Source organism: Argentina silus (genome assembly GCF_951799395.1).
Source record: "Argentina silus genome assembly, chromosome: 5".
In the NCBI taxonomy this organism is placed as follows: Eukaryota; Metazoa; Chordata; class Actinopteri; order Argentiniformes; family Argentinidae; genus Argentina; species Argentina silus.
In genome coordinates, this window is record NC_139659.1 from 19,900,054 (window position 1) to 19,927,974 (window position 27,921).

General features: G+C 42.9%; 1 protein-coding gene across 1 annotated transcript in view; it reads right to left on the bottom strand.

Annotated features, from left to right (window-relative positions):
• The window catches only part of dennd1a (DENN/MADD domain containing 1A), a 103,152-nt gene that overhangs the window by 53,996 nt on the left and 21,235 nt on the right, over positions 1 to 27,921 (bottom strand). The window contains exons 3-5 of the mRNA XM_083669354.1: positions 21,689 to 21,732; positions 5,469 to 5,518; positions 2,719 to 2,838 (exon numbers count right to left, since the gene is read on the bottom strand). Coding sequence (XP_083525480.1) covers positions 2,719 to 2,838; positions 5,469 to 5,518; positions 21,689 to 21,732 — 214 coding nt within the window. The remainder of the gene's footprint in view (positions 1 to 2,718; positions 2,839 to 5,468; positions 5,519 to 21,688; positions 21,733 to 27,921) is intronic.

The window sequence follows — 27,921 nt, forward strand, 5'->3', positions numbered from 1 at the left end:
TCTTCAAACGTAGTTGGTGAGGTCAATTCTTGCAGGTGCCCCCTCAACTACCCCTGCTACACTGAAAAGAAAACACAAAGTGGGGCCTGCACCCTACCCTCCCACGCCCCCCCATGCTCTGCCAATTGGCAAGGCCAGGCCAGGAAACTGTCAGTGTCGATTGAGTTGAGCCCTGAGCCGACCTGCTCGAGAGGCCGGCGTGCTGGCTTCGGAAGGGCCCACCTCTTGTTTCCAAAGCATGGGAAAAGAAAAGGGGGCTCCGCATTCCTCTCGGCTGATCTGCCAACTCTAACTCCCCCCCCCCCTGATTAACAAAAGGCGTTCTGTGGACTGCGGCCCTGGCTGCTTTCCATGTCAACAGTTCCGCGGGGCCAAAGGTCACGCTAACTACATTCATTCCCAACTCCCCCCCGCCACCACCACCACCATTTCGCTCCACAACACAAGCTACAAGTAGGCCCGACTTCAGGGTTTTTACTCCCTCTGCTCACCACCACCATCTCTAATCTAATCCCTCGAGATATTCCTGATCCCTTCACATGTTTCTGCTCAATTAAAGCAAAATGGCCAACCTGCTGTCCCTTGGGAGAATGGGACAGACTAAGAGAGAGAACAGGAGGCGGAGGAACAAAGACAGAAGGAGAGAAAAGGTGAGAAATGGGATGGGGGGCGAATTCACCCCAACTCGCCCGAACAGAATCGGTTAAAGAAAACAGAGACCCATGACGTCAGGATGAAAGTCGTGAAATAAAGGGGTGTTGCTAATATATAGGTGAGCTGAAAATTCCACATTGGCCTAATCCTTTCAGCTGGAGGTCCATGTTTACGGAACAAAGATGGCCAGGCTTCACCCCCAGCCTCAGATTTAGGGTTAGGGTTGTATCCACTTGACTTTGATTTTAAAATGTAATGTGTGCATGTGAATCATGGTTTCATGCGCATAGGGTGAGCAGTGGGATATTGTGCATGCTGACATCTTTAGCTAACGTCGCAAGGAATGTTTTTGAGTAAGGCACCCAGTCACAATGCAACACCTAGTTTCTTAAGATTCAATATGAAGACTGTACCAGCAGTGTGGTATGCCAAATCCTTAAGTGCAATTGGTGAATAATGTTTGTCTTGTTTGAATCTTGTTCAAGCGTGTACATTTGTGCCTAAAAAAGTGGCAGATTCTGATAACACTGATTGCGGTTGTTGAGGTGGCTCCCAAATGTATCACTGCATTTTTAACCGGATGGAAAATGTGCCCATATCATCATAACAATGTGTGTGAGCTGCAGTGACCGCTTGCAAGACAAAACAAGCAGTTACCGAAAGACATCTAACATCTGTGGGCATCTACACCAGGGGGAGAGTTGGGGAGAAAGAGAAGAGTGAGAACAGGGGGAATGAAAGTAAATGAAGGTAAAAAATAGAATGACAGATATCAAGCGAGTAAGAAACTGAGAGTAAGAATATGACTAAAAGAGAGGGAATCTTACGATTCAAATGAGCTTTGTAAACATGTACATTTTCTTCACCTTCAAAAAAGGAATGACCACACTTCGTATTTCCCAAACGTAGCAATTTATATGTAAAAATAAATAAAATGTGTTGAAAGCATTCTTCCAAACCAACCAAATTCGGACCACAGGAAAAGCCAACTTGCAATATTTTTAAATATTTTAATTTTTTAAAACATTTTCAACTTCCATTGTCCATGAAGACTAGCTGAATTATACTATATGTTTAACCAAGCAAACTTTCAGCAGCAAAATACATATATCCGAAGAAAAGAGATGGGGTTGCCTCTCCTGAGTCCATAAGACTTCCTTCTCAGAGACAAAACACCGAGGTTTGAGTGGTCGGATTTCAAAGCGGTGGAGTGATGGGACATCCGAGAATGTTTTCCGGGCTTTGCCCAAAGCAGTTGTGGCTTCGCTGTCGAGCCACTTGAGATACCGCAGCTGCTCTATCAGAGCACACACACACTCTCGTACATGTAAGAGACGCAAACATACGCATACACAACAACACAGGCATACACACACACTCTTACTCATTCACACACACACATACACACACACACACACCCCTCTCTGTCTAAAACATGCACTCTGAATACAACATCAACCTATCCTTTCAACTCACACACTTCTGCCCAGCCGTGACACCGCTTGCCACTCTGATCCATGAAGCGAGTGAAGCGATCCACAGCCGACTATGTCACAGGCTTCGGGGGTGAGCCTACTGGGAGGTGACAGCCTTCGAGTCCCAGTGGGATGTCCACTTCCAAGGCAGAGGATGCGGCCTGACTTCAGCCCACAGACAACGGGCCAAACCACTGAACGTGGTGCAGTCGAGGCCGCTCAGATTCAGGAGAGCCCTTTGCCGTGCCTGACCACTGGCTCCACTGTCTGTCTGTCTGTCTGTCCGTCCATCTATAATACACTGCATTGTTGTATTGTTTTTGTCTTGTGCTAATACTAAACAGCTTTGTGTGAGGGGGTGATATTGTGAGAGGGTGGGGCACGTTTTGGGGTATTCCAGATGTGTCTTTTGAGGTGGAGATATTGCTTAGTTTATCATGATCACAGCAAAAGAGGCAAAGCAATGGTGTGTCCCACTTCCTATGTGCTCTCAAAGTGTTTACATACGCACCAATACAGTTGCGAAAGCCATATTCAAATCTGGACACACACTCTCTCTCACACACACACACACACACACTCTTCTCACCTGAGGATGCAGTAACAGCTGTGGGCCCCTGAGGAGAGGCGGCAGAAGCCAAACCTCTGCTTGCTCTCGATGTCTGTCAGCACAAAGGTGAAGTTCTGCCCCACCTGGCTCACTGACAAACTATACAGAGAGAGAGAGAGAGAGAGACAGAGAGAAAGAGCATTTAGTACATTATGTAATGAATTACATACAGATGTAACAAGGACTTTAAATGTGGTTTGAGGGGTAGTGCTGTTTGTGTGTGCCCACCGTGTACAGAGTGTGTGTGCGCGCCCAACATACGCGTGTACAGTGTGTGTGTGTGTCTCCTACATACGTGTGTACAGTGTGCACGTGTGTGTGTGTACAGTGTGTGTGTGCACAGTGTGTGTGTGCGTGTCCTACATACGTGTGTACAGTGTGAGCCTGCGCGCGCGCGCGTGTGTGTGTGTGTGCATTGATATGCCACGCCACTTCTGCCCTCCGGGCACTAACAACGTAGCAGTGTCTCTCAGCTTGAGGGAGTGTCAAGAAGAGGGCCAGACGCAGAAGAAAACGTCAAACAGATTTAAGTGTTGCACATCCTCTCACCCCCCCTCCTTTACTCTCCTCCACTGTATGTGTCACCGCTTTTCACAGCCTCTAGCCTCATTGCCACTTAGCCTCGCAAGCCTACAAAATGTACTGTTTTATTGTTCTATTTTGTAAATGTGTAAATTTGTTATTGCTATTTTGTTCATATTTTGCTATTTTTGTACATTTTTGTCAATATTTGCGATTGTTTTGTATGTCCCGTGCACCAACCTCACCAAGTCAATTTGTATGTGCAAATATACTTGGCCAAAAAAAAGAATTCGGATGATTCTGATTCTGATTCTTTTGATCTTGATCGACTGGAGGGACCACAGTCACCATGCAGTACCTTAACTCTCCTGTAGATGACGACATCATTCAGGGACTAAGTCACAAGGGCCTTGATGATGTTCATTATGCACACATTGTGCATGTGTGATTCAGGTGATGACACAAGAGTCTGGAAATGACCACCTCTCTTTTTAAGGCCTGACACATCTCTCAGTCAGGGGGGGATTATACGTCCGTGGCTAACTTGTCTATGTGGTGTTAATCAGACACAGAAACACCCTGTGTAAGTAATGGGACAGTGACAAATGATTTCTTCTTTTGGCTCTACACTCCAACATTTGGATATGAAATCAAACAATTACTATGAGGTTAAATTGGAGATGTTCCGATTTTATTTGATGGTATTTGTGTATATATTGGTTTCACTATTCAGAAATGACGACTAACACTTTTTATGCATAGTTGCCCTATTTCGGGGTACCCAAAAGTGATGGGACAATTGGCTTGACAGGTGTTTCTTTTGTTTTGTGGTTCATCAGATGTGTTCCGTCACATCATTTGTGCAGTCATAAGAGAGCACTTAATGTCTACTATTGATTCTAGGCTGTGCGTTTGCCTTTGGAATCTGCTGTTGGTGTCTCTCAACATGAGGACCAAAGAGACGTCAATGAAAGTCAGGAAAGCCATTATGAGGCTGAAATAAACAAAAAAATCTAATCAGAAACATAGCCAAAACCTTAAACCTACCAAAATCAACAGTTTGGAACATCGTTCCAAGGAAAGAAAGCACTGGTGAGCTCAGAAATCGCAAACGGCCTGGTAGGCCAAGGAAGACTTGAGAGTGGATGACCAAAGAATGCTCGCCATAATTAAGAAAAACGCCAAAACAACTGTCCCACAGATCAGGAACACTCTCCAGGAGTAGGCGTGAATGTATCAGAGACTACCATCCACAGACGACTTGGATCCACAGACGACTTGGAGGCTACACTGTAGGATGCAAACCACTAGTTAGCCACAAAAACAGGATGGCCAGGTTTGCTAAACAGTACTTAAAAGAGCCTGCAGATTTTGGGAAAAAGTTTTTGTAGACAGATGAGACAACACATGTGATGGCAGGAGTAAAGTGTGGAGAAAAAAAGGAACTGCCTAGCACAACACCTCATCTGCGAAATATGGTGGAGGGGGTGTTATGGTTTGGGCATGTATGGCTTTCCATTGGAACTGGTGCACTTGTCTTCATTGATGATGAAATTGCTAACAGCAGCAGCAGGATGAATTCTGAAGTGAGACATCTTGTCATCCCAAGTACAAGCAAATGTCTCCAAACTCATTGGATGGCACTTTATCATACAGCAGGACAATGACCCAAAACCCAAAGATTTTCAGGGCCAAAAAGAGGAAAGTTGTAAGTCAATCTCCAGATTTAAATCCTATTGAACATGCATTTAATTTGCTGAAGATGAGACTGAAGGCAAAACATCCTCAAACAAACAACAACTGAAGATGCCTGCAGTACAGGCCTGGCAGAGTATCACCAGAGAAGATACTTCAGACAACTATTATAAGGATTGTCACTGACACAGCTTCACTGTCCCACTACATACAACTTCTATACCTTTGTCATTCTGTAGAGTGAATTCTAGTTTATGGATAAACACAATAAAGAACACAACAATTTCTAAAGCACCTTTTTAACCCAGCGAAGAGTCTCCATTATTTAGCATGAACTGAAGTAGCTAGTGCTTTACAACGTGGGGGACAGTTGGACTATGCCACCAGCTGGGTTTGGTAAAAACACTCTAAAGAGACAGGAGACTTCCTTTGAGAGGTGTGTGTGTGTGTGTGTGTGTGTGTGTGTGTGTGTGTGTGTGTGTGTGTGTGTGTGTCGACAGCGATGACTGTACCTGTCCACACTGAAGGGGAAGCAGAACTTGGGGACAGTCTGGAGAGTTTCCTGTATAGAGAGAAAAAAAAGAAAGACAACATGAGAAACGAACTGAGAGAGAGAGAGTGTGTGTGTGTGTGAGAGAGAGAGAGAGAGAGTGTGTGTGTGTGTGAGAGAGAGAGTGAGAGAGAGAGAGAGAGAGAGAGAGTGTGTGTGTGAGAGAGAGAGAGAGAGAGAGTGTGTGTGTGTGAGAGAGAGAGAGAGAGAGAGTGTGTGTGTGTGTGTGTGTGTGTGTGTGTGTGTGTGTGTGTGTGTGTGTGTGTGTGTGTGAGAGAGAGAGATCATTAATACATCTAAAGGGAGCTATAAATCTAAGTACTAACTGTGCCACACCATATAACACGGCATGGCCCGGAGAAATAGGAGACAGGTGAGGGCAGAGGGGAGAGAGGGAGGTGAAGGAATTGATCTATTAGGGAGCAGAGGTAGAAGTGAAGGGAGAGATAGACACGGTAAAGGAGAGAGAGGGGGGGGGGGGGGGGGGGGTCAATCAATCACACGACACAAGTGATGACGATTAAAAGAAATGGAAGGAGGAAGAAAAGAACACAATAGCAACAAATGAAGCCTGCACCGGCTTGAGGGAGGGTCAGGAGGGTCAGACGACGTGTGTGTGTGTGTGCGTGCGTGTGCGTGTGTGTGCGTGTGCGTGCGTGTGTGTGTGTGTGTGAGGAGTGTTAACAGGGCCCTGGGGGAAAGGGAGCTACCCCAACATATGGGCAATAGTGAAAGGGGAACGAGTGGCGGGATCCGAGGGGACCTGCGGGGATCGGTAAGGGGGGATGGGAGGAGGGAGGATCAGCATGGGGCAGAGGGAGAGGGGGAGTGGGGGAGAGGGGGAGAGGGGGAGTGGGGTTGAGGTTGAGTGTCAGAGGGCTGACAGGGGCTTTGCGCTGGCCTCCTCTCTCTCTCTCTTTCTCTCTCTCTCTCTATCTCAGCTGTTACCCACTAACACTGGGACCCCAGGATTTTGGCTGTGGGATCGCAAGCGCTTTAACAAAGAGAGAGAGAGGGGAGGAGGTCGAGAGGAGAGAAAGAGAGAGAGGAAAAGCGCTGGGAGAAAGAGAGAGAACGTGTGTGAGAGAGAGAACGATAAAAGAGAGACATGGGGGGGGGCCCAGGGGAGCTCAGAAGAGACACAGCGAGCAGCCAAACAACAGCCAGCCCACTGCTGGGGCCCTTGTGGAGCAGTGGGGGTAGACAGGGGCCCCAGCCAATGAGTCAGGCTCAGCCAGGGTGCCCCCTGTTGGGCTAACACAACCACGTGGAGGCCCCTGTTGGCACCAGAGGGACCAGAGGGCCAGGTAACAGCAGGCTTCATGTCTGGAGTCCCCCTAGGACACCAACACAGGTGCACCAGCCCCCTCCCCCACCCATCGCCAGCTATCCCAGTGGTTGCCATGGGAGCAGATGAGGGTGACTCAGTGGAGCTTAGTGGGCATGGGACTCACGGGCCACAGTGGGACCTGAGCAGGTGGCATTTGGGCGTGGTGAAAAACAGGTGAGAGAAGCAATGGGAGTGAGAGAACAAAAAGTACGAGGGACACCTGTTCAAGAGGGGAAGACAGCATCGCGCTGGTGTCGCAGTCACCATGACACACGTACACAAACACATCATGTCAAACCACAGCGACCATCTCAGTAAAAGGGAGGCAGTCCAACGCAACAGCAAACACAGCCCTTGGACGGGAACGTTTACTAATCCATCCAGCATGAAGCCATCTTTAGTTTACACAGTTATAAGCAAGGTAGACCACCGTAACACGCTGTTGAAAGGACAACTGACTCGACAAAGGCTGCGTTTCTAGGTCTGCTAGCAAGCGAAGATGAACTTGTCATGGGTGACATAAAACAATAACATTTTAACGTGGCGATTATGAGTCGAACTGTTACGCAACGCTAACAACAGTGGAAAGATGACTTTATGAGGATTTACAAGGATGCATGAGGGGTTTGAATGAAGTGTTACTTCTTGGAATTGGTCCTATGATATGAAGACACTGCCGGGGTATATCAAGTTTAGTCACCACCGCTTCGTCTTACGACTAACTAAATTTCACAAACAGTTCCAGTCAAATGCATCCACATAGGGTATTTCAGACGAGTGAGGCATGACCAAGGTGAGCAAGCTCACCATTGAGGTTCATTCCTCGGTTATTGGATTTCCCAAATAGTGTCTAGTTTGCTACATTTCTAATAGCATTCAAGAACATACCTGCATCTTCCTGGGTTTTTGTGTAAAGTTATTATATACCTTCTCTAATGTCTGAAATAATGGTGAAGAACTTGTAATAAAACATGCCGTGCTTCACAAAAACAATGTGCAAAGACTGTTTTGGTAATTTGGTGTCATCTCTAGGTGCGTCTGCTCCGACCAACACAAACTTTGCAAGGGTTTGTCTAGGGAGTGGGTAAATTAGCCATTACACATTTAATAATTAACAATAGTCAAAAACTGACACTTATTTGATCGTAACAGGCACAGCAGGGGTCGGTGATAATTCCTTATATCACCATCTTTAACAAATACATATTTGTATTGGAGTAGGCCAAGTGACCATTGTGCATACATCGATCGCCTTTGCTCTCGGTGCCAGATAGCTACCTCAGAATAATCAAATGCAACCGTGCATAGGGTATAAAATCAAAAAGGAGATTATCTTAAACATTATACTGTACATTATAGGGAAATATACATACCTATTTCATAGAAAATACATTTGGAGAGCCTTTACACACAAACTAAAAATATGGTTGTTGAATCATCCTGAAAGCTGTTAAATTTCACTTCTTCAGTCCATGGTAATATAAACAACTATACAATAGGCCTATAAAGATCTACTACCCTGATCGTCCTAAATGAACTGCACGGTTGTGTAGGCACTCCACAATGATCCTGCATGGGTTAGGGTTAGGGTTAGGGGGTTAGGGTTAGAAATGTGTTTCTTTTTACGTTGAAGGGTTAGGGTTAGGGTTAGTGTTTAGTGAAATGGGTTAGGGTTAGGGTTTACCAGCGACCCTAAGTAGGCCCACAGTGATGTAATAATAACCATACAATCATGACAGGGTTTACAGAGAGGAAACATAAAGGTAACTGAAATTATATAATAAAATGCATGCAACTGAAGTAATGCTACACCTAAGTTGCAGTCATTTATGGTTATGACTGGGGGTCATGTGATAATGGAGAATAGCCATGAGAATCAAAATGTGAAATTCATCAGAGCATATCACATTGGGTGCCAAATGAAAGCCAAAAGTATATTTTGGGGAAATGAAATCAGAAATACATTTCACAACATCTCCCATAATAAGAACAGGGAACAAAGGCTTTGACTTCTGGTCAAACATATAGAAAACCTTTTGGAACCCTCTTAAGTTCCATGTGGATTCTACATGAAACTCAAAAGGGTTCCAAAAGGTTTTCTCCACAGGGACAGCAAAACAGTGGGCAATCATACAGTAGTAGTTACAAACCACTGCATAAACATCCTCATCAACAACACTTTTTATACATAGTTCCCCTATTTCAGGGTACCAAAAACAATGGAATCATTGGCAAGACCAGTGTTTCTGGTAAATCAAGTGTGGGCGTCATATAATTTTTGCAGGCATAAGAGAGCTATCAATGCCTAGTATTGATTCTACACTTCGCATTTGCCTTTGGAGTCTGCTATCGGTGTCTGTCCACATGAGGACCAAAGAGGTATCAATGAAAATCAAGGAAGCGATTATTAGGCTGAACATTTTGAAACAATCTGAAACATAGCCAAAACCTTAGGCTTGCCGAAATCAACAGTTTGGAACATCATTAAGAAGAAGAAAAAAAAGCATTGGTGAGCTCAGAAATCGCAAACAGGCTGGTAGGCCAAGGAAGACTCTACAGTGGATGACTGGAAGAATGCTTACCATCAATAAGAAAATCCCCAAAACAACTGTCCCACAGATCAGGAACACTCTCCAGGAGGTAGGCGTGAATGCGTCAGAGACTACTGTATCAGAGACTACTAGCCGGACTACAAAGGCTTCACTGAAAGGTGCAAACCACTAGTTATCAGGTTAGAGTTGGCTAAAAGGTACCTAAAAAACCTGCAGAGGTCCAGAAAAACCTTTTACCAGAGTGATTGCAAGAGGAAATTATGGAGACATCTGCCCAAGATTTACAGCATACCACCTCATCTGTGAAACATGGTGGAGGGGGTGTTATGGTTTGGGCATGTATAGCTGCCACGAGACTGCTGATGGCAGCAGAAGAATGTATTCTGAAGAGTAAAGAAACATCTTGTCTGCTCAAGTACAAGCAAATGTCTCCAAATTCATTGGATGACACTTCATCGTACAGTAAGGCAATAATCCAAAAAATACTGCCACAGCAACTAGGGAGTTTTTCAGGGCCAAAAAGTGGAATGTTCTTGACTGGTTAAGTCAATGACTAAGTCAATCTTCAGATTTAAATCCAAGTGAACATGTATTTAATTTCCTTAAGATTAGATTTTAGGCAAACAACAACTGAAGATTGCTGCAGTACGGGCCTGGCAGAGCATCACCAGATAAGATACCGAGCATCTGGTGGGGTCAACGGGTCGCAGACTTCAGGCAGTTATTGCATGCAAAGGATTGTCGACGAAATACTAAATATGAGTGCTGAATTTGGACATCAGTAGTAGTAGTGCCTCTGCGCTCACTGAAACGTTGCTGAACAAAATTACCAACGTAGCATCCGAGACAACTACACTCAGCGGTGCGTAGCTCACTTTTTAGCAGAAGCAAATTCGAGCCCTACAAGTTCATTTATTTTTAAAAGATGAGAGGCTAAACTGTATTTTAAGGAACATTTATGTTGTAGAAAGAAATCATAAATCTGTACTATATACTGGAGCGCCCAAGCCTTTCTAAATTAAAAGTTCAACAACTAATAATGTAATCTGTACTTTAATTGATTTCACCTCCCCTGTGACGCTGGTGATCCTGGGCCTTTCCATTCCCCTGAAGCACTGTTTATACAAGACCCTTTCAAAAAGATATGGTTAAACTCCAGGGGGTTTTACCCTGTCAATAACATTTTCAGATAATAATGCAAGAGCAGCTGAGAACGCTTGGCGTCGAGGGCAGGACGCTTCGTTTTGGGGCTGTGCATCCGCAGTGTCTCCACCCAGCATTCCAGATCTGTCCATCAATCGGCTCCTCCTCCCAATTGTGTTGGGAAGCTTCTAATAACTCAATTTCCCAGAGTATGGGTTGTGACGACAAATAGTTAATTCATTTCCTACACACCCCCAGAGGCAGGGAAGAGATCACCTACTGTATATAGGGAAATGTTTTTTTACTTTTCAATGAATGAGCGCATCCTTTATCTGAGATTTACGACACGCAAGGATAGGACTGATGAGTTAGCGATGTGACGCACGTTTGTGAACCTTATACACATACATGTACATACACACAAAAGTTCCACGAGTGAACAAAAATATATGAGAACATTAAATGCATGAGATGATAGTATTTGATGCATGATATTAAATGCATGAGATGATATAAGGAATAGACTTAAATACTCTCTGCAGAGAAACGACAATGGCAGAAAAGATCAAACATATATTTGACTTCAATTACTGCAAAAAAAAAAAAAAACTTAGGTAGTAGAAAATGTGAGTTCAGCCTTGATCTACTGCCACAACCACATTCTAACAGTCACATTGTTGAATACATTAATATTAATACCAGCAGGAGCCAGGTAGACACTTAGGAACTGAGAGGAAAGCACCTATTAAGAGTTTGACACTGAAAATAATGCAGAGAGGCTATTTCACAGAAATGATCAGGTTGTTAGTTTTAACAAGCGCATACATCGTAAAGTGGTCTGAGAGCAATAATCGTCCATCATTATTGAGGTGCAGGGACAGCTTAGCAATTCGGCCCCAGGAATAGGAAACAGATTTGGAGGGAGGGTGGGGCCCTGGATGTGTGCGTTTGTGTCGGGTCCCAGAACACAAGGTGTTGTGCAACTTGCCATATTGCGTCACCCTCTACTAACCCCTTGTGGCTAGACCTTAGTTTTAATTGCTGTACCTTCCTCCTCTTCTCTTCCTTTCTTACAGGCTGCCTCATATAATAGCTACAATTGTGGAGTGTGTGTGTGTGTGTGTGTGTGTGTGTCCAAAGATGGAGCTGAGCCCGGTGTGCTACTCGGCCACTTCCTGCCTGGCTGGAACTCAACATATCTGTGGCCTCCTGAAAAATACAGTTGATGGAACGGTCCACAGCCATATTGATAATAACAAAAAATGAAAGGTTCTGACCCGCTGCAGGGTGTCCAGTAAGAGTTGATTGAACGAGTTCTTGCAAATGGTATGCATAAATAATACTGACTACCGCGAATGATTTATAACAAGATAAATACATAATGTTACTAAAACCGTAACAACGCAGGTATAACCAATTAAACTACCCAGGGTCCAACACTTGCACACACGGTGCTTATTGTTAGCTTATTGTTGAGTAAAAAGTACACAAATATTACAGCAGAAGAAAACTTCTCACTCAGACAATGAAAACCACACCTGAAGTGGGGAGGAGGCAGTGACCTACAGTGATTTCCAGCACAGTGATTGAAGAAAAGCTAAACGTTTAATCCAGAATGCTGCTTGTAGTGTAGGTAGAGGAAGAGGAATGTGGCGAATAGCCACAGTCTGCTGTTAAAACCCATGCATGCTTTCAATGACTTCTAACACTTTTGGCGTGTGTGTGTGTGTGTGTATATATATATATATATATAAAACACACACATATTCTTATATCTACACATACACACATACACACTCACACACACACACACACACACATACATACACACTCACACACACACACTCACGCCAAAAGTGTTAGAAAGTCATTGAAAGCATGCATGGGTTTTAACAGCAGACTGTGGCTATTCCCAACATTTCTCTGCCTCTATCTACACTACAAGCGTGAACGCACTCTGTCAAGCAGCATTCTGGATCAAACATTAACCTCGTGAGAATGTTTACTACCAAACAGCCATATATCCTACAATTTGTTTTAAACCACTAAAATATAAATATATAAACATAACAGAATATAATGTATCAATCATCACTACAGCATCACTACATTGTAGGTTATGGTTAATAAAATATGTCTGCATCGCTAAATGTGTTGACTCTGCCCAGGTTGTCATAGCGCTGAACATTTTGCTAAGTAGACATTCATTTTGCAGTTTGTAAAATAATTAGAGAGAACATTGGTCCCAGGACGCGCTGTATTCACATTGGAGTGTAAAAAAAATAATTAACTCAACAGCAAGAAAACGTATATGACCGTATAAAAATGTAAACTCTACCGGTATGTCCAATGTTAAATGTGCTGTCGTCCTCTCTTTTTGTATTAAAATCGTAATAACAAACGTTATAATGAAAACTACGCAACTGTGATAAAAACGTGGGAACTGTGTCTATTTTGGTACGAAATATAGCACCCCACTATTTTGGTACGAAACATAGCACCCCACTATTTTGGTATGAAACGTAGCACCCCACCACACCCCCAACCCGTCCACATGGTGCCCCCACTCGTTCTCTCTGAGCATATAAATGAGTGTCCATCGAGTGATGAAATGCTTTCAAAAAAGTGCCATATTGCTCCTTCATTACTGGGGCTGGTGGGCAACCAGAGTGCCGAGGCCTCATTAGCTGTAATAACACAGGCAGCACAATCATTCCTCTCAATGGGAGCCCATTTTACCAGTTATGGATTTTAAATTACTACTAGAAATTTGGCTCCAAAGAGAAGAAAGCAAAATGAACCGTTGGCACTTTGCCCCCCCGCCCCCCAGCAAATGGCAACAAACAAGTCATTAGTTGGGTGCTGTATAATCCTGGGGAGGCCTTGCTGTTCTTTGAGTATTATAGTTCTCCAAGGTTAGTGACTGTGTGGATACCCAGATAGGCAATGTCCCCTTCGGCATTTGCACAATACATGGGCCAGAGTTAACACTTCAGAAAGCCAACATGGTTATTCCTATCATATTTATTCAACTTTTGTGGCAGACAATTTGAAACTAGGTTTTCCGGGGCCACAACTCAAGTCTGCGACTCAGAGTCAAATCTCCAATCAGTTCTCAGTTATCTTCAGTGATACTAGAGGGATTAAAATCAGAGATACTCGACTAGATAAAAGATGAAGAATAGGTGGGGGATGCTTATCTTTAAGGAATTGAATTTCAAGTACGATTTCACATGGCCATGGAGTTAATATATACACATTTATCGAAATCCGGGCTTAAATCATAAATACAAGGGTTAATGTATGCAAATCCAGGGAGGTTAAAGAACAAGCAATTATGTAGCGTGCCTATTTTTCATTGTCTTTTCTGAATCCATCCACACTGACAGAAGGAAAGAAGAGGGGGAGAGGGACTGGAGGAGATGAAAAGAGGCAGGCTAAGGGGTGGCTGTGGGCCCAAAGCATGCATATTCAAGAGGATAGGATTCAAGAAAGGGGGTGGCTCCTGAACCAGTGTTTAAATTTCGGAGGCTCGGTATCCATGAGTCCTCAAAGTCACGCCTTATGTATGGTTCTTTACGAACATATGGACCTGGTTGGTCAAATAATTCAATATCGAGGATGAAACAGCTGACTTGTACGCATAAAACATGCTTTTTATCCAATTGAATAGAAATAATAAACAGTCCATAAAATGATTAGAAACAGATTTGCTTGATTTTGCCCTACAACCAGGAAAACGACTATGACACTTGATTTTGTTAGGCTAATACTTGGCTAGTAGAGGACAAAGGTAATGTATGGACTGAAACATTGTAATGACAGCCTTTCTTATGTCGTTATCACTATGATTGGACATTGATCAACTACAACCGCAGGTGAAGATATAGCCCTTCAGACCTATGATTTTTTGTCAGGTGTTTTCAGCTATTCAGTTATTTCTCCGTTGACAGAGATACACTAATTTGGGAACACAGACCTCTTGGACCGCAGTGAATGCTGATGAGCTTACTTGTTTACAAATCCGGTGTGACTTTCTGGTTAATATTTTAGTTGAGCATGGGTATTAGCCAAGTATATCACCAAGCTTTGAGTCTGGCAAACAAACATGACTGAGATACCTGACATTTCACCTAGTTGGGAGGAACAATTAACACTTATTTCAATATTTTAGCATAGAAGAAAACTTAAGTTCAAGAAAGATAAGGCTTTCATCAATAATTAACTGAGCGCTTGTGACCCTTGGTTGAAGCCAAGGCAATATTTCATTCATCCATGTCAGGAAGGTTAAAGTTTCACATCCACTATTTTAAACATCCCCTAGACCAGTGGTTCCCAAACTTTTAACAGTCATGTACCCCCTTAGACACTCTACATCCTACTGAGTACCCCCAGCAAGCGAGAGCATAAACACTGTTGTGATTGGTCAAGAGGTGTCTGCTCTCGTGCACTCATCAGGAAGATATTTGCGCTGAATTTAAGAATATAAAACATAGAATATTTATTTCTATTCTTAAATTTAGCTACAGCAGTTAAAGTCCATACATGTATTTTCGTTTTCTTATTTAACATAATTAATGGATTGTGTAGGCGGGATTATGTTCAGGCAACATTCGAGAAATGCGTTCCAGCTAAATTTAACGACCCTGCGCGATTCACACTGTCAGTTATTTTGTAGCCTAATTGATATTCTATGAACATTATCCCTTACATATTAGACATTGTGATAATATTATTCTGTTGGATAGGATGCATGGATTTATTTTTTGGTACTGAGACTGCAGTCGACTATTCAACAGGACTGTTTGGGAAGGTAAAAATCACAGATTTATTTTGCGTACCCCCTAGATCGATCCGCGTACGCATACCCCACTTTGCCAATAGTGGTCCTAGACTTATGTGGAAATAAATCTATTGGGTCAAGTTCCATCTATTCCCCATCAAGTCTACCAAACCATTGGAGTGATGACCAAGTCTTGTAAAACAGACTTTTCTTGACTTTGTGAGATTGAGCCAACACCCTTATCAAAAAAGACACAACAGAAATATTACGGGGCTCCAGTTAACATGTCTCGAAAAGAATCCATCTTCAGGGCCATGCTGCCCATTTCAGCATGGCAAATTTGTCTGAAAACAACCTACTTGCACCACTCTCCAGACTCCAGGGAAAACACGGATGAGAGGGAAAGGGCTCCAGGAAGGATAAGGTGGATACAGTGGCGACAATGGCCCTCAGTAAAACCACTTTTACATGTTGGCTTTAGAAGTGGCAGTGAAGGGTTAATTAATACAGGAAGCATTCAGTTTCACCGTTTGTTTAGTTTGGAAGTCCTGTAGAATGAGGAAGGACAGTTGCTGCATGTCACTGGTCTCCGTCCCTCTCTCAGCCTTTGAAGACTATGGGCAGAGCACACTACTTTATCTCTGCTTCACTACCAAGATAAGGAGATGCAGATCTTCCCCTATGGCACAGATCAGGGCCACATTGACCGGAAGTATAGCCAAAATGCTATTAAAGGGTCAACCCGGTTAAAACTGCATTTTACTCACATTTGGACCAAGGCACATAAAATTAGCATCAGCAAAGTTTGAAAAATCGATATTATTGTTCTGAATAAGATGCAGCTTTCGGGCCCCATCAGGTAATGTCCCAGAGCATTGCATCTAGACAGAGTTAAGTTCGTAGGTAATACAGTTTTTATTAAATGTATAAAATATTGCATTCACGTAGACCATCGCCCATAGACGACATATGGTGAAGACCAAAATGCTAACTGTTTTGATGAATGCCTGTCTAACGTGAACGTTCTAACTAAGCTATTGCAAGATTTGCTGGCTGCTATGCATTTGTTACTGAAACAAATGTATTTGTTGTAAGGCGCTTTGGATAAAGGCGTCTGCTAAATGCCATAAATATAAATGTAAATGGTTTGGGAGAGTTCCAAAGGGAGTGGTGAAAGCCCAGTCAGCCTACTAGAACACTGCTCAATCAAACATTGTATCATAACTGGCGACATGATTTAATATTTGGGGGATATTAAATGAAAGTGTACCAGCCAGTGATAAACTGTCAATACTGGATTTGTCAGTTATCACTGGCTGGTACACTTTCATTTAATATCCCCCAAATATTAAATCATGTCGCCAGTTATGATACAATGTTTGATTGAGCAGTGTTCTAGTAGGCTGACTGGGCTTTCACCACTCCCTTTGGAACTCTCCCAAACCATTTACATTTATATTTACAGCATTTAGCAGACGCCTTTATCCAAAGCGCCTTACAACAAATACATTTGTTTAAGTAAGTGAATCATCTATCCAACATCATAAGATAAAGTAATCAATGCTCACATCAGGGGCCATTGGCAGTCGTAATGCCAGAAGCCTTTTTTTATTTATTTTTTTAATTATTAACAGGAGAGAACTTGTACAGCGGGGGGTAGTGGGGATGAAGAGGTCTCTAGGGTTGGGGTTAGGGTTAGTACAGGGGGGTTAGTGGGGGTGAAGAATCTAGTATGCTCTCCTCCTTCAAACAATCCCTCCAAACCAATCTTTTCAAACTTGCTTTTAACCTTTAACTATCTTTTATTGTTGTTTTTACTGACTGTGCTTCTGTTTTACTTTTTATGTATCTATCTATTCTTGTTCTCTAAGAAATATAGTCTCTTTGAGGACTAAGAAAAACGCTATACAAAATAAATGCATTATTATTATTATTATTATTATTATAATTACATTGTGTGAATGACAGAAGGCTGCCCTTGCTGAAAGTGTGGACGTTCACACCCTATGACATTTTTAATGATAACAACTGTAGGCTCCTTGTCTATCCAGTCTCAATCCCACTGAAACCCAAAATCCTTACTCCTGTCTCGCATGAAAATTCCTAACTTCATTCTGTAATCAATATGTTGCATTATTAAAGCCGACCCGCGCTTATTCATGTCAGACTATGCTAAAACATTTCCCCCGCTTCTCTGCGCTGAGAGAATGCGTGATGATGGTATGAGAGTAGATAGGAGTTGGTCCCATTGCTTGGTGCTCGTTAAAATAACCTGATATTTAAACCATTTCCACTCTTCATCTCTGCAATTCAAAAATTAATAAAATGTTGTGGTAAAATGCAGAATACAACGCGAAGAAAATTATGTAGTTTAAGTTATCTTGTTGTTTGAGCTAGCACTGTATTATATTTTGCGAGCTAAAAAATGACCTGCTCACAACTATTAGCCTATAGAATTGCTAACAATTTTACAAGCAACTCACCAAAAATGTAGCAGCATCCAACTGCAAACAGAAATGCTGCATAAATCCACATAAGAGACACTGTAGGCTGCTAAAGAATTTCTAAGCATTTGAACTTAGGAAAGACTTGAGTCTATGAAAGAATGTAGGGTGTCCACACACTCTGCCCAGAGTGAAAGAAAACACGCTTTCGTGACGAAATATCACTTCCTAATGTTATAAAATACATTTTACCGAAACAATATACTCCTTCATGTTGTGAATTGATCAGTGGCGTACTTCTCTAACATATCATTAACATTTTATCCAAAAAGTCCGATTTTGTAACCTTCAGTGATGAGTCAGCAGTGACATCTGATTGTGAGCATTGAGCACCGTCGTCTTAGCGATGACGCTGTCTCGCAGCAAATTGTAAACAAGTGGTGCTGGTCGTCTCCGCGTGACACAAGCTGAATTCATTGTAAAAGAATTTGAAAATAAAAGGCTCGGGGTACAATCAGTCTCTGACCTCCATTGATTTCGTCACCCTAATTTTGGCCATCCTTCAAGGGTTAAAAACTCCAATGTGAACAGATTTTTGATAGAGACATGCAAATTGGATCATTGGCTTTCTTAGAGGATCATCTACACAATGACACGTATTATTTGAATGAACAAGACAAACTGCCAATTAAAAATGAAATAAAGTACACTTGTACTAACCCTTGGAATAATAATAATAATGTTTTCTGTGTTTCTGATCTCTCCTTTCACTCCCACCATCCCGTCCCATCCCTCCCTCCCTCGCTCCAGATGCTTAACTGTTGTATTCACCGATGCCAGTTCTGACGCCATATGTGCTACCAGGTGTCCCCCTCCAAGCCATCGCCAAGCTACGCGAAGGTGAGCCGCAATTAAGAGATACTACCGCAACCATCAAATTGGCACTGGGTAACCATCACAATTATATCCATTCAGGATGAAGACACAATAGCTGGAGCTTTCCAACTCAGGTTAATGAAGGCTTTTCCTGGTGTTTGGGATTAACTCTGGCTTCACAAATGTGGTTTCAGTGTTGATCTCTGATCAGCTAACCCCCTCTTTGGGAAATGTAATCTGACACCACAAATGTTGATCATTTCTGATGGGATTGAATCTTTGCTGCCGTTGGTGTAACAGCGGTGTGGGATGTATTTTTTTCATCCCAACGGATGCTTTTTCACCCCCAACGGAGCTCTGAGACAGAGGACTTGAGGCCTGAAATGCACATCTCTTCCATTCATGAGTAAGAGTCCTTTCCTCACTCTTGGTCTTTGAACACTCAATGTGCCAACAAACATGTCTGCAGGCGAAGTGAATCATGGAGCCCAAGGCGTCACTTGACATGAGTGCCAGTTTATGGACACTGGACATACCAAACACAATTCTGTGTGTGAACCATTATGCAAACATGACACACCAACAAGACACACCAACGGACTCATCTGACGGTATCAAGGGCAAAGCACTTCAATGTACCACAGAACAAAGCGAAGACTTCTGCCGTTTTGTGTGTGAATATACAAAAAAAAACATTTAGCAATATTTTCCCTTTTTACTTCTCCTTTTGGTAGAGGTCACTCATTGGAATATTCCCTCTTTAAAAAAGCACAACAATTCTGCCCCTCTTTGCCAGGGAGTTAAAATGGTCTTTGGCACACATCAAAGGAACGACTTCAAAAAGTGATTTCTCTCCACACAAAAAAGTACCTTGTCACATTAAGTTGGGGAAAACAGGCAGTAGCTGCCTAATTTACAGGATTCCTAGCGTAGATGTCACTGCGATGTAGCTGTGTCAAAGAGGATGGAAAGACAGAGTGTACGGAGAGCTAAAGAGGAGAGGGGAGAAAGACAGAGTCGGGAAAAAAAGAGTCGGGAAGAGAGTCGGGCAAGCGTTGTTTTAATCATGAGCGAGGGAGCGACGGAGAGAGAGAGGAGAAGAGCGGGGAGATTCCGCTCGTCCTGCCTTCACTTTGTATCAAACAGCTTATTTACATTTCCGATTACATTCCCCGCACAAACGGGGAGAAGATCTATCCGCCTCACAGAGGACACGTGAGGTAATGAGACGGGACTATTTCTCCTCTTCAGACAAATATGCTTGTGTGTCTGAATAAGGGCCCGCTAATTTGTCGTGCACCTCCTATGCATTGTGATGTGCGAAATGGACACAGTAAAGCATTTCTTGTGTGAGAATACACACGATTCACATATCCGCTTACATGTAGATTTGTATATGCTACTTTGTTGCCAATAACCAAGGGACGCATTGTGGCAATCCATGAACTTCAGATGAGTGATTAGATCCCACTACCCTATCACCGTCCTAAAAGGTGCAGCTGACAAGTGATGGATGGATGGATGGATGGATGGATGGATGGATGGATGGGGGGCATCACTAGGACCTCTCTGATGGTTCAAGGGAAGCCAAAGGGGTTGGCTGTGGTACTGTATCCTCTCCTCTGTCTTTTTTCCCCAATTTTTTTCCTCACACACTCCCTCTTTTCCACCATCTCACCATCTCTCTAACTCACTGTTTCGCCCTTTCACCTCAAACATTCTCCCTCTCTTCTCCTTTCTACCTATGTCTCTCTCACACACTCCCTCGCTCTCCCTTTATCCTTATCCCCCCTCCTGTCCCTAGAGCAACACAGACCCTGTAATTTCAGACAGATTCTTCACTGTACGGAACAAAGGTGGGCCGTGATGAAACATTCACTTACAACAAAGGATGTGGCTTTTCTTCTGCACCAATTAATTGCACACGAAACGGGGGGGTGGGGGGGTGGGGGGAGGTTGTGCGCTTGGAATAAATAAGGCTAGGTGATTAGTGTGTGTCCTGCTTGGTTGATAGAATGTATTTTAGAATAACAGGGTAACCTGAATTCATGTTTGGCATTCCGTCTCTTTGAAGAGGATACAGGACAATGAGTTCCAGTTGCTACCTTAGAAGATTCTATGGGCTCCGCTCTATGGTTACATGAATAGGATTCAGGTCAATACACCATTGATTTAAGATAGCCTGCTTCAGAGATGAAAGGAGTATAGAAGAATTCTTTGCAAGCAACTGGAAATATTCGCCCTTCCTCTAATCAAAAATACTTTTCACCAACAACACTATATATTTATCAGCCAAATAAACCAACCCAAAAATGTACACACATTTTGTATATTTCGAGTTTTGTTAGGAATGTCTGTACAATGTGTAACCTTTCACAGACATGCTGAACATGAACGTTAAGGAGGCATAAGGCTATGGTGATTGACATTGCAATTAGTAAACAGAAAACACTCTAGTCGCTCGGTGAAGTCGCAAACAAAGCAACAGAGACAAGAGAGACTCAAAGAGACTCACAAACAGCAAAGAGGTATTTTCTGAAGAGAGATAAAGCACAAGATTTCAACTGGTCTCAAACCATAAAACATTTCCATCTCTTTAGAAAAGTAATCAGAATCTGCATACAAATTTGTCTGAAATATGTATTGATATCATTTAAGTTATCATAATTGATTTCACCCACAGTATTATTTTTTTTTAAATATTTTTCTAACCACTATTTATTTGTGTCCCCTTAATACACAGTACATTACTCCCTCTCTGGGATTGCACACACGCACGCACTCCAACCCGTCCCATCTCCCATGTGCGCCCAAAAAAAGACCCCAAAATGGCAAGCGTTTAAAAATAAAAGGGCCGATGTGCAAACACACACAAAAAAAAAGACAGCAGACATCAAACAGAAAGAATCAAATATACACTACAAGGAAAAAGAGAAAGATGGGGGTGGTTGCAAATGGCAAAAGAAAGGAAGAAAAAATTAATAGTTGTGAGAGAGGGAGGGAGGGAGGAGGGAGGAAGAGAGAGAAAGACTAAGTTAATTATGCATTCCGAACCTGGTCGATGTAGTCCTCCGGGAATCGCCTCAGCACCTCCGGATCTGTAAATAATTGACAGATAATATTAATTGGCTTTGGATTAGTGAGCAGGCCGAGTATAGCACATTAATATTTGATCAGAGGATGATAGGGACCCTGGCAGGGGATCCAAGGAGGGCAGCTGAGGCTGCCTGGCTGATTAGGGGCCAGAGAGGGAGGTGTAACCCCCCCTCCCCCCCCTCCTCAATTCATCCCCCCATCCTCCAGAAAGGAGAGCTTAGGAAAAATAGGAAAAGAGTGGATCTGATGATCCACTTTGCTTAGGGGGGCTTAGGGGGCTTGCTTAGTCAAACCAAAGGGGGGGGGGGGGGGGGGGGTATTTTTTCTACATGTGAAACGGCAGCTAATTCTAACATTCTACCAATTCTGTTCAATCTTTTTTTTTTTCAGGTCTGAATCTACTAGAGTATGTCGATGTATGTAGATATCAAAAGGTTGGTAAATGGACACTGGAGCAAATAACTAATGTATCGCCAAGGTTAAAATTGGCTTATTTTTGTAAAAGGTAGGTAAACAATGTATAAAACTAAAATGATACATGCATACATGTGTTTATCCTCCACTACATCTCTGGAGTCATTGTTGCAAGAGCAATTTATCAAAAACCATTGAAAACCATTTTATAACAGAGAGGCTCAGCCAGGCCTCTGGTACAGCGCCATCACAGCAATGATACAACTGTGTACAGCATACCTGAAAAGATCCTCACAGTAAATGATGGTTCCAGTTCCAGCAGCCACTGAATGTAAAAGGCCAACCACTGAACCAGAACCTTCCACAGTTTGGGGGCTAGGTACTTCAATCTTAGGGACGATGCCGTTCATTTACATGGCAATAATAGTTGCCACCATCTTAAACTGGTCTCTTCTGTGCTTATATTTGTTGGCCTACCAACAAAGTGCTCCAGCACTGACATTTTCAGCATGTGTGTATTAAAAGAGTTTGTCCCTCACAGGCAGACCCAGTACATGAACGCGCACTCTCACACAGAACACTTGAGCCAACAATAAAGGTAGTCACTCCGGGAGCGATGGTTGCCTTTAAGATCTCTGGGCCGCTGACGTCACCGTACATTATGACGGACATCTCTCACGACCGATACACATTTGCTGTGTTCAAACGCTGCCTGCTGCTTTACTGCCACTACACCGGGGAGTAAAGTGGCAAGTCAAAGGGATTACAACTCAGATGTGTACAGAATTTACTGGGACCAATTTGCTGTGCCGTTGGGTACATGCCTGAACCTGCTGCCTGTCTGCTCGTGCGGGGGTCAACCCGCCAGATGCAGTGGTACAGCTGTCTCTCAGGTGTGAGTCTGGCACAGGTACAACGTGGAACCCCTCTGTCTGTGGTATCTGTAGACACAGTACTGAACGGCACTTGAGAGCGAGCTGGGATGGCCACCAACGGGCTGATGCAAACACTAACGCGAATATCAAGTTAGGGTCTTTGGTCTTGAGAAACTCTGCTGATTCCTAGATCATCTCTGTTTATTATACGTGTACATTTTTGTCAACTGAGCATTTTAGACATTAAACAACAAAAAACAATCACAAATTGCGACTTGCATTACGAGCATATTTGGGCTTTTATTTCATTGAAATTCGGTAACACTTCCTATGAATATCCTCTTCATAATGCATTATTAGCACATTTATAATGCCTCATGAGCTATCCAAAACACACATACTCATTATGACCAGGCTTTATAATTCATTATGAAGCAAAGTGTTATGATACCCTATTATGGCATGCTCACCAAGAAATTGGGACCAGGGAAGGTATAATATATTTTAAATACACTTTATTAATCCACCCAAACTTCAGTCATTCATCCAGTAATACATTTTTTGTGATCCAGCCCTGTCATCCATCTATGCCACATCCATCCATCCATCCTCTCAACCATTCAATCCATCCATTGAGTTCAGTTCATTGCTTCACCTATCCAACCTATATCTATCTATCCATCCAACATTCACTTCTTCATTCATCCAAAGTCACATTTGCCAAAATGTTGCTATTTGAACCACAATTCAATGAATAATGACTGTAACATCAGATACCATAAGCAGACATCAGCTATTATGCAAAAAAGCTGCATGCGTCAGCTGTTATGTCTGTACAAGAAAACGTTTACCACCGGTCTTTGCTTTACTGGATTCTCGTTACATGAGTCATGATTTCAGCTTTAAAGGTACATTCAGTTAGTTTTGTTGGAAATTATTTACCAAAAACGTTGACTTGAATTTTAACAGTAAGATCCGTATGCTTTTATGAATGAATGATATGAATGAAATTAATAATATGAGTCAACTAGAATGGAGGCGCAGAGGTGATAAATTGCATGACACTCTTTGCTGCTATTAAATGAAACACTCAGACAAAAGTATAATATGGACTGTTCCACACAAGCATGTTCTTCTGGAGTCCAAAGACTCCTAACAAACTGAATTTATGTGACGGCCTGATGGACTTGGTGCCACGGTGGCCTATAGACAGTTATGGATCGCACCTTTACGGTGAAGTCCACCTTAAGCAGCAAAGGAAGACGGATAACTGCATTTGAACAACACTGAAAACCAAACCACTATTCGTCCTCCTTCTCTCTTAACAAAGACACTAAGCTGACTTTTAGAGTGAGAGGCACATAATCGTGTTGCCTGATTTCATGGGAGTTTAAGAGCAAAAAAAAGTCAAATCTTTCTGATCCGAGTACTGGTCCTTGGCTTTGAGTTATTCCGATAAAGCCTTTCCTATTGTGCGACCTCTATTTCTATTCATGGCAGTGGTTGAGTAATCACTTGTCTGCAACTGATTGGATTGGTGAAGCAAGGTTTCCACTGCTTTGACTAATCCAACCTTCTCAGATCTGTAATCTGTTCAAGGAAGAGAGAAGGGATGCATTTGTGAAGTGTTTCAACTGTTTTACTCTCTATTGGGTGATGGTTAAAATTAGGATTGAAGGATAATGATCTGAGCAGAGACAGCATGCATGTATGGCCTTTCACTACAGACACAAAAACAGCAATGCACATTTGACTACCCCTTCCCCTGTGCAGGTGAACATAGGCTAATGCCAGGGGAGATGTAATAGTTCCCTGAAAACTGTAACAGTGCAACTTTTCCTAATTAGTGTCACTCAGTGTCCCTGGCACTGCATCAAGGTTTTGAGAGCCTGATGAACACCTTTAGGTGGAAATAATCGCTTCTTTATTCAAACACTTCTCACAATATGCTTCCTCAAATCATTTGGGTAAAAATATTCAACAATTCGACAATGTACAGGCACCGTGTCCGTTATATTCTACAACTATGAGGACTATGTACCAATGTCACGTTTGGCAAACAAAACCCTACGGTCTAAACATTATTTCACACATATGTCCTCTCTTTCTGCCTATGATTAATGGCCCTTTCTCTGCACTCCCCCTCCCCAAAATAGAGAGGTCTTGGCACTGGCCTGTGCTGACAGAGGGGGGACCCCAGAGACAGAGCGGGATGAGGGAATTGTCCAATGATCTCGGCCTGATCCCCCTGGGCTCCGGGACCGGAGCCGGCAGGCTGTGTTGACTCCACAAATTGAGTCAACAGAGGACTGCTGACCTTGCTCGCACGCAGGTAACAATTCCCCACACCACGTCACAGATTTCTATATCTGTGCTTTTAGAAAGTTGGGTTTAAGCAAATAATCGGAAAAGGACATACTGTGTGTCCTGACATACAAACAAGGTGGACTGGCGTTAAGAGTCTGTATTAAAAACAAAATCACCTGACAATTTGAATGCTTTTCAAGGTAATAGGAAACAGAACTCCTGCATTGTGTGCATTAACTTGTTTTTCTGTGTACTATGAAAATACAAATAGAAACTCAACTAGACATGTAATCTAATAGACAAAATGTCTGAGGTGGTATACATTTTTACTTTTTTTCTTTTCTTTTAAGTGGCAAGATGGACGCATTACACCCCAGAATTTCCGTTTGACACAAGGAATATATTATTTATATTTCAAATGCTTTTGCCAGATAAGTGGCCCGCTAACAGGAGAAAGGATGAGTGACGTATACAACTTCCTGCCCCTTGTCGAGTGCTTCCTCTTGGGGTCCTCTCAGAGATAGGGAGGGGAGGGAGTGATTGGTGACGGATCCCTGGAGTGCTCCTTCAGCTCCCCCTGTGGCCTGCCCAACCCTGGCGACTGAACGAGGTGCAGCAGCAGCTGGCATGATCTTTGTGCAGCCTCGAGTCGGGTGGAGGGGGTGGGGGTGGGGGGGTTGGCTGGTTAAGGGAGGGACTCCCGTGTAGTTTCAATGACCACAAAACCCCATGCAACATAACAACCCCCCCCCCCCTCCCACCACACACCCAAACCCCCCTCCCTCAGAGGAGGGCTCGTCTTTCGCCCAGTGGGAAGACAAACACAGGTCGTATCCATCCCGGCTCCCTCCCCTACCATGAGGGCGGCAGTCTGGCCCCCTCACGTGTGTGAATCCTAAGCGACCCGCCCAACGGTGGTTCTCATTTTGAATTTCCTGTCTTTTTGCGGCTTTTCCCCAGTGCTTGGCATGCAACAATATGGTAGTGAGACATTACATTATGGATTTTTTTTTCAACGGCAATTGCATGAATGTCGCAGAGCATCAGCAATCAACCCAGGCACCCAAGCTCGAAGTTTGGACAGTATGAATAATGTAATGACCCTCTGACATGTCACCTGTAACCTGGGGGGCTGGACCTCTTTCCATATGTAAACCAAAACAATAAAACTACGATGGGAACAAAGATTTTGTTTTGCAATGTTGTACATACAAAATACATTGAAAACAGTTGAGCGGAGTTTGCTCGACTCAGCTCTCTCCCTGTAGTGCAGAACTCTCACGAGTGACGTGACAGTGTGTATGGCCTGGTTTGCTCCGTTGCCAGTGAAGGGGCGATTCAGTAATCCGCAAATTCTGTTTTATTGAAAGCGTAGGGCCGAATTAGCTATGTTTGTCAAAAGTAGTCAAAATCGGTTGAGTCAAGAAATGTGTACTTGTCCACCTAAAATAACAGCAGCAGAAATGGAGGAACTTATGCTTTCGAGACCACAGGGATTTTGCTGCCCACATCAACTCTGGTGTCATGGAAAAAAAATTCCGAATAGCAAAATGGAATTGGAGACGCAACCTGGTTTCCATCTGGGTCAAATGGACAGTTATCTAACGAGTATGTAGCAGAACATGACTTGTTATGAAAGACTCTCTCGCAATTAGGTATAATACATCAATCACACCCATGCAATACAAACAGTTTTGTTTTTTTTGATAAATTAATTCACATGAAAAGTAAAAACTATTAACATAAACTTCTGAGCGGGACCATGTGTGGGTTTATGTTCACACATTAGCCCAAATACTATCGAGATATGTTCACATTACAACATTTTTGGGGGATCTTATTTGAGTGCGAAAATATACACATTGAACTTGAAATAACAGTAAAATCTCAGATCAGAAAAGAAGAACCTCCCTGTCTATATGATATGGTGCAATGGTAATAACACAATAAGATAACAACTCGAAGGATTACACACACTGCATGCTTTCTCTTCTCAAATGTGCCCCTGTATTTTGGCAAGGGAGCCGATGCAGTCCATGGAGCCACAGAAGGAACAGCTGTATCTTTGAGTCTTCTTCGGTTCTCTGTTCCCATAATTTCCAATTCCATATCTCTTTCAAAGTCTTTGTCACTGAAGTTCTTACTACATATATAGTGATATAAAATTGGATAGAGGAGTATTTACATAATCTTTAGCCTTACTGTTTTTAATTGCTACCAACCATCTTCCTTATCTCTCTATATCTTTTACTGGAAAACTGTGACATTTTGTACCTTCTTCCCTAGATTTCCTATATGAAGTGCAGCAGGGACCGAACACCTGCTTGCTCTTGATGCCATCTCTTTAGATTTCCACTTTTCAGAACCAACATTACCTGTGATAACTTTTATCTATGACTTCAACCCTTACTTCCTATCTTTTCTATACTGTCTCTGTCCAATAAAAACAGAGACAAATAGGGTTCTCTCATTAAACCACACAATTCTTAGTTTAAGGCTAACACAAAAAAAAAAGAGAAAAAAGCTTTTGCTCAGGGGTGTAGGGAGGTGGGCCCCGTCTGTCTGTCCAATGGGGGGGTGGAGGTGGGTGGATGA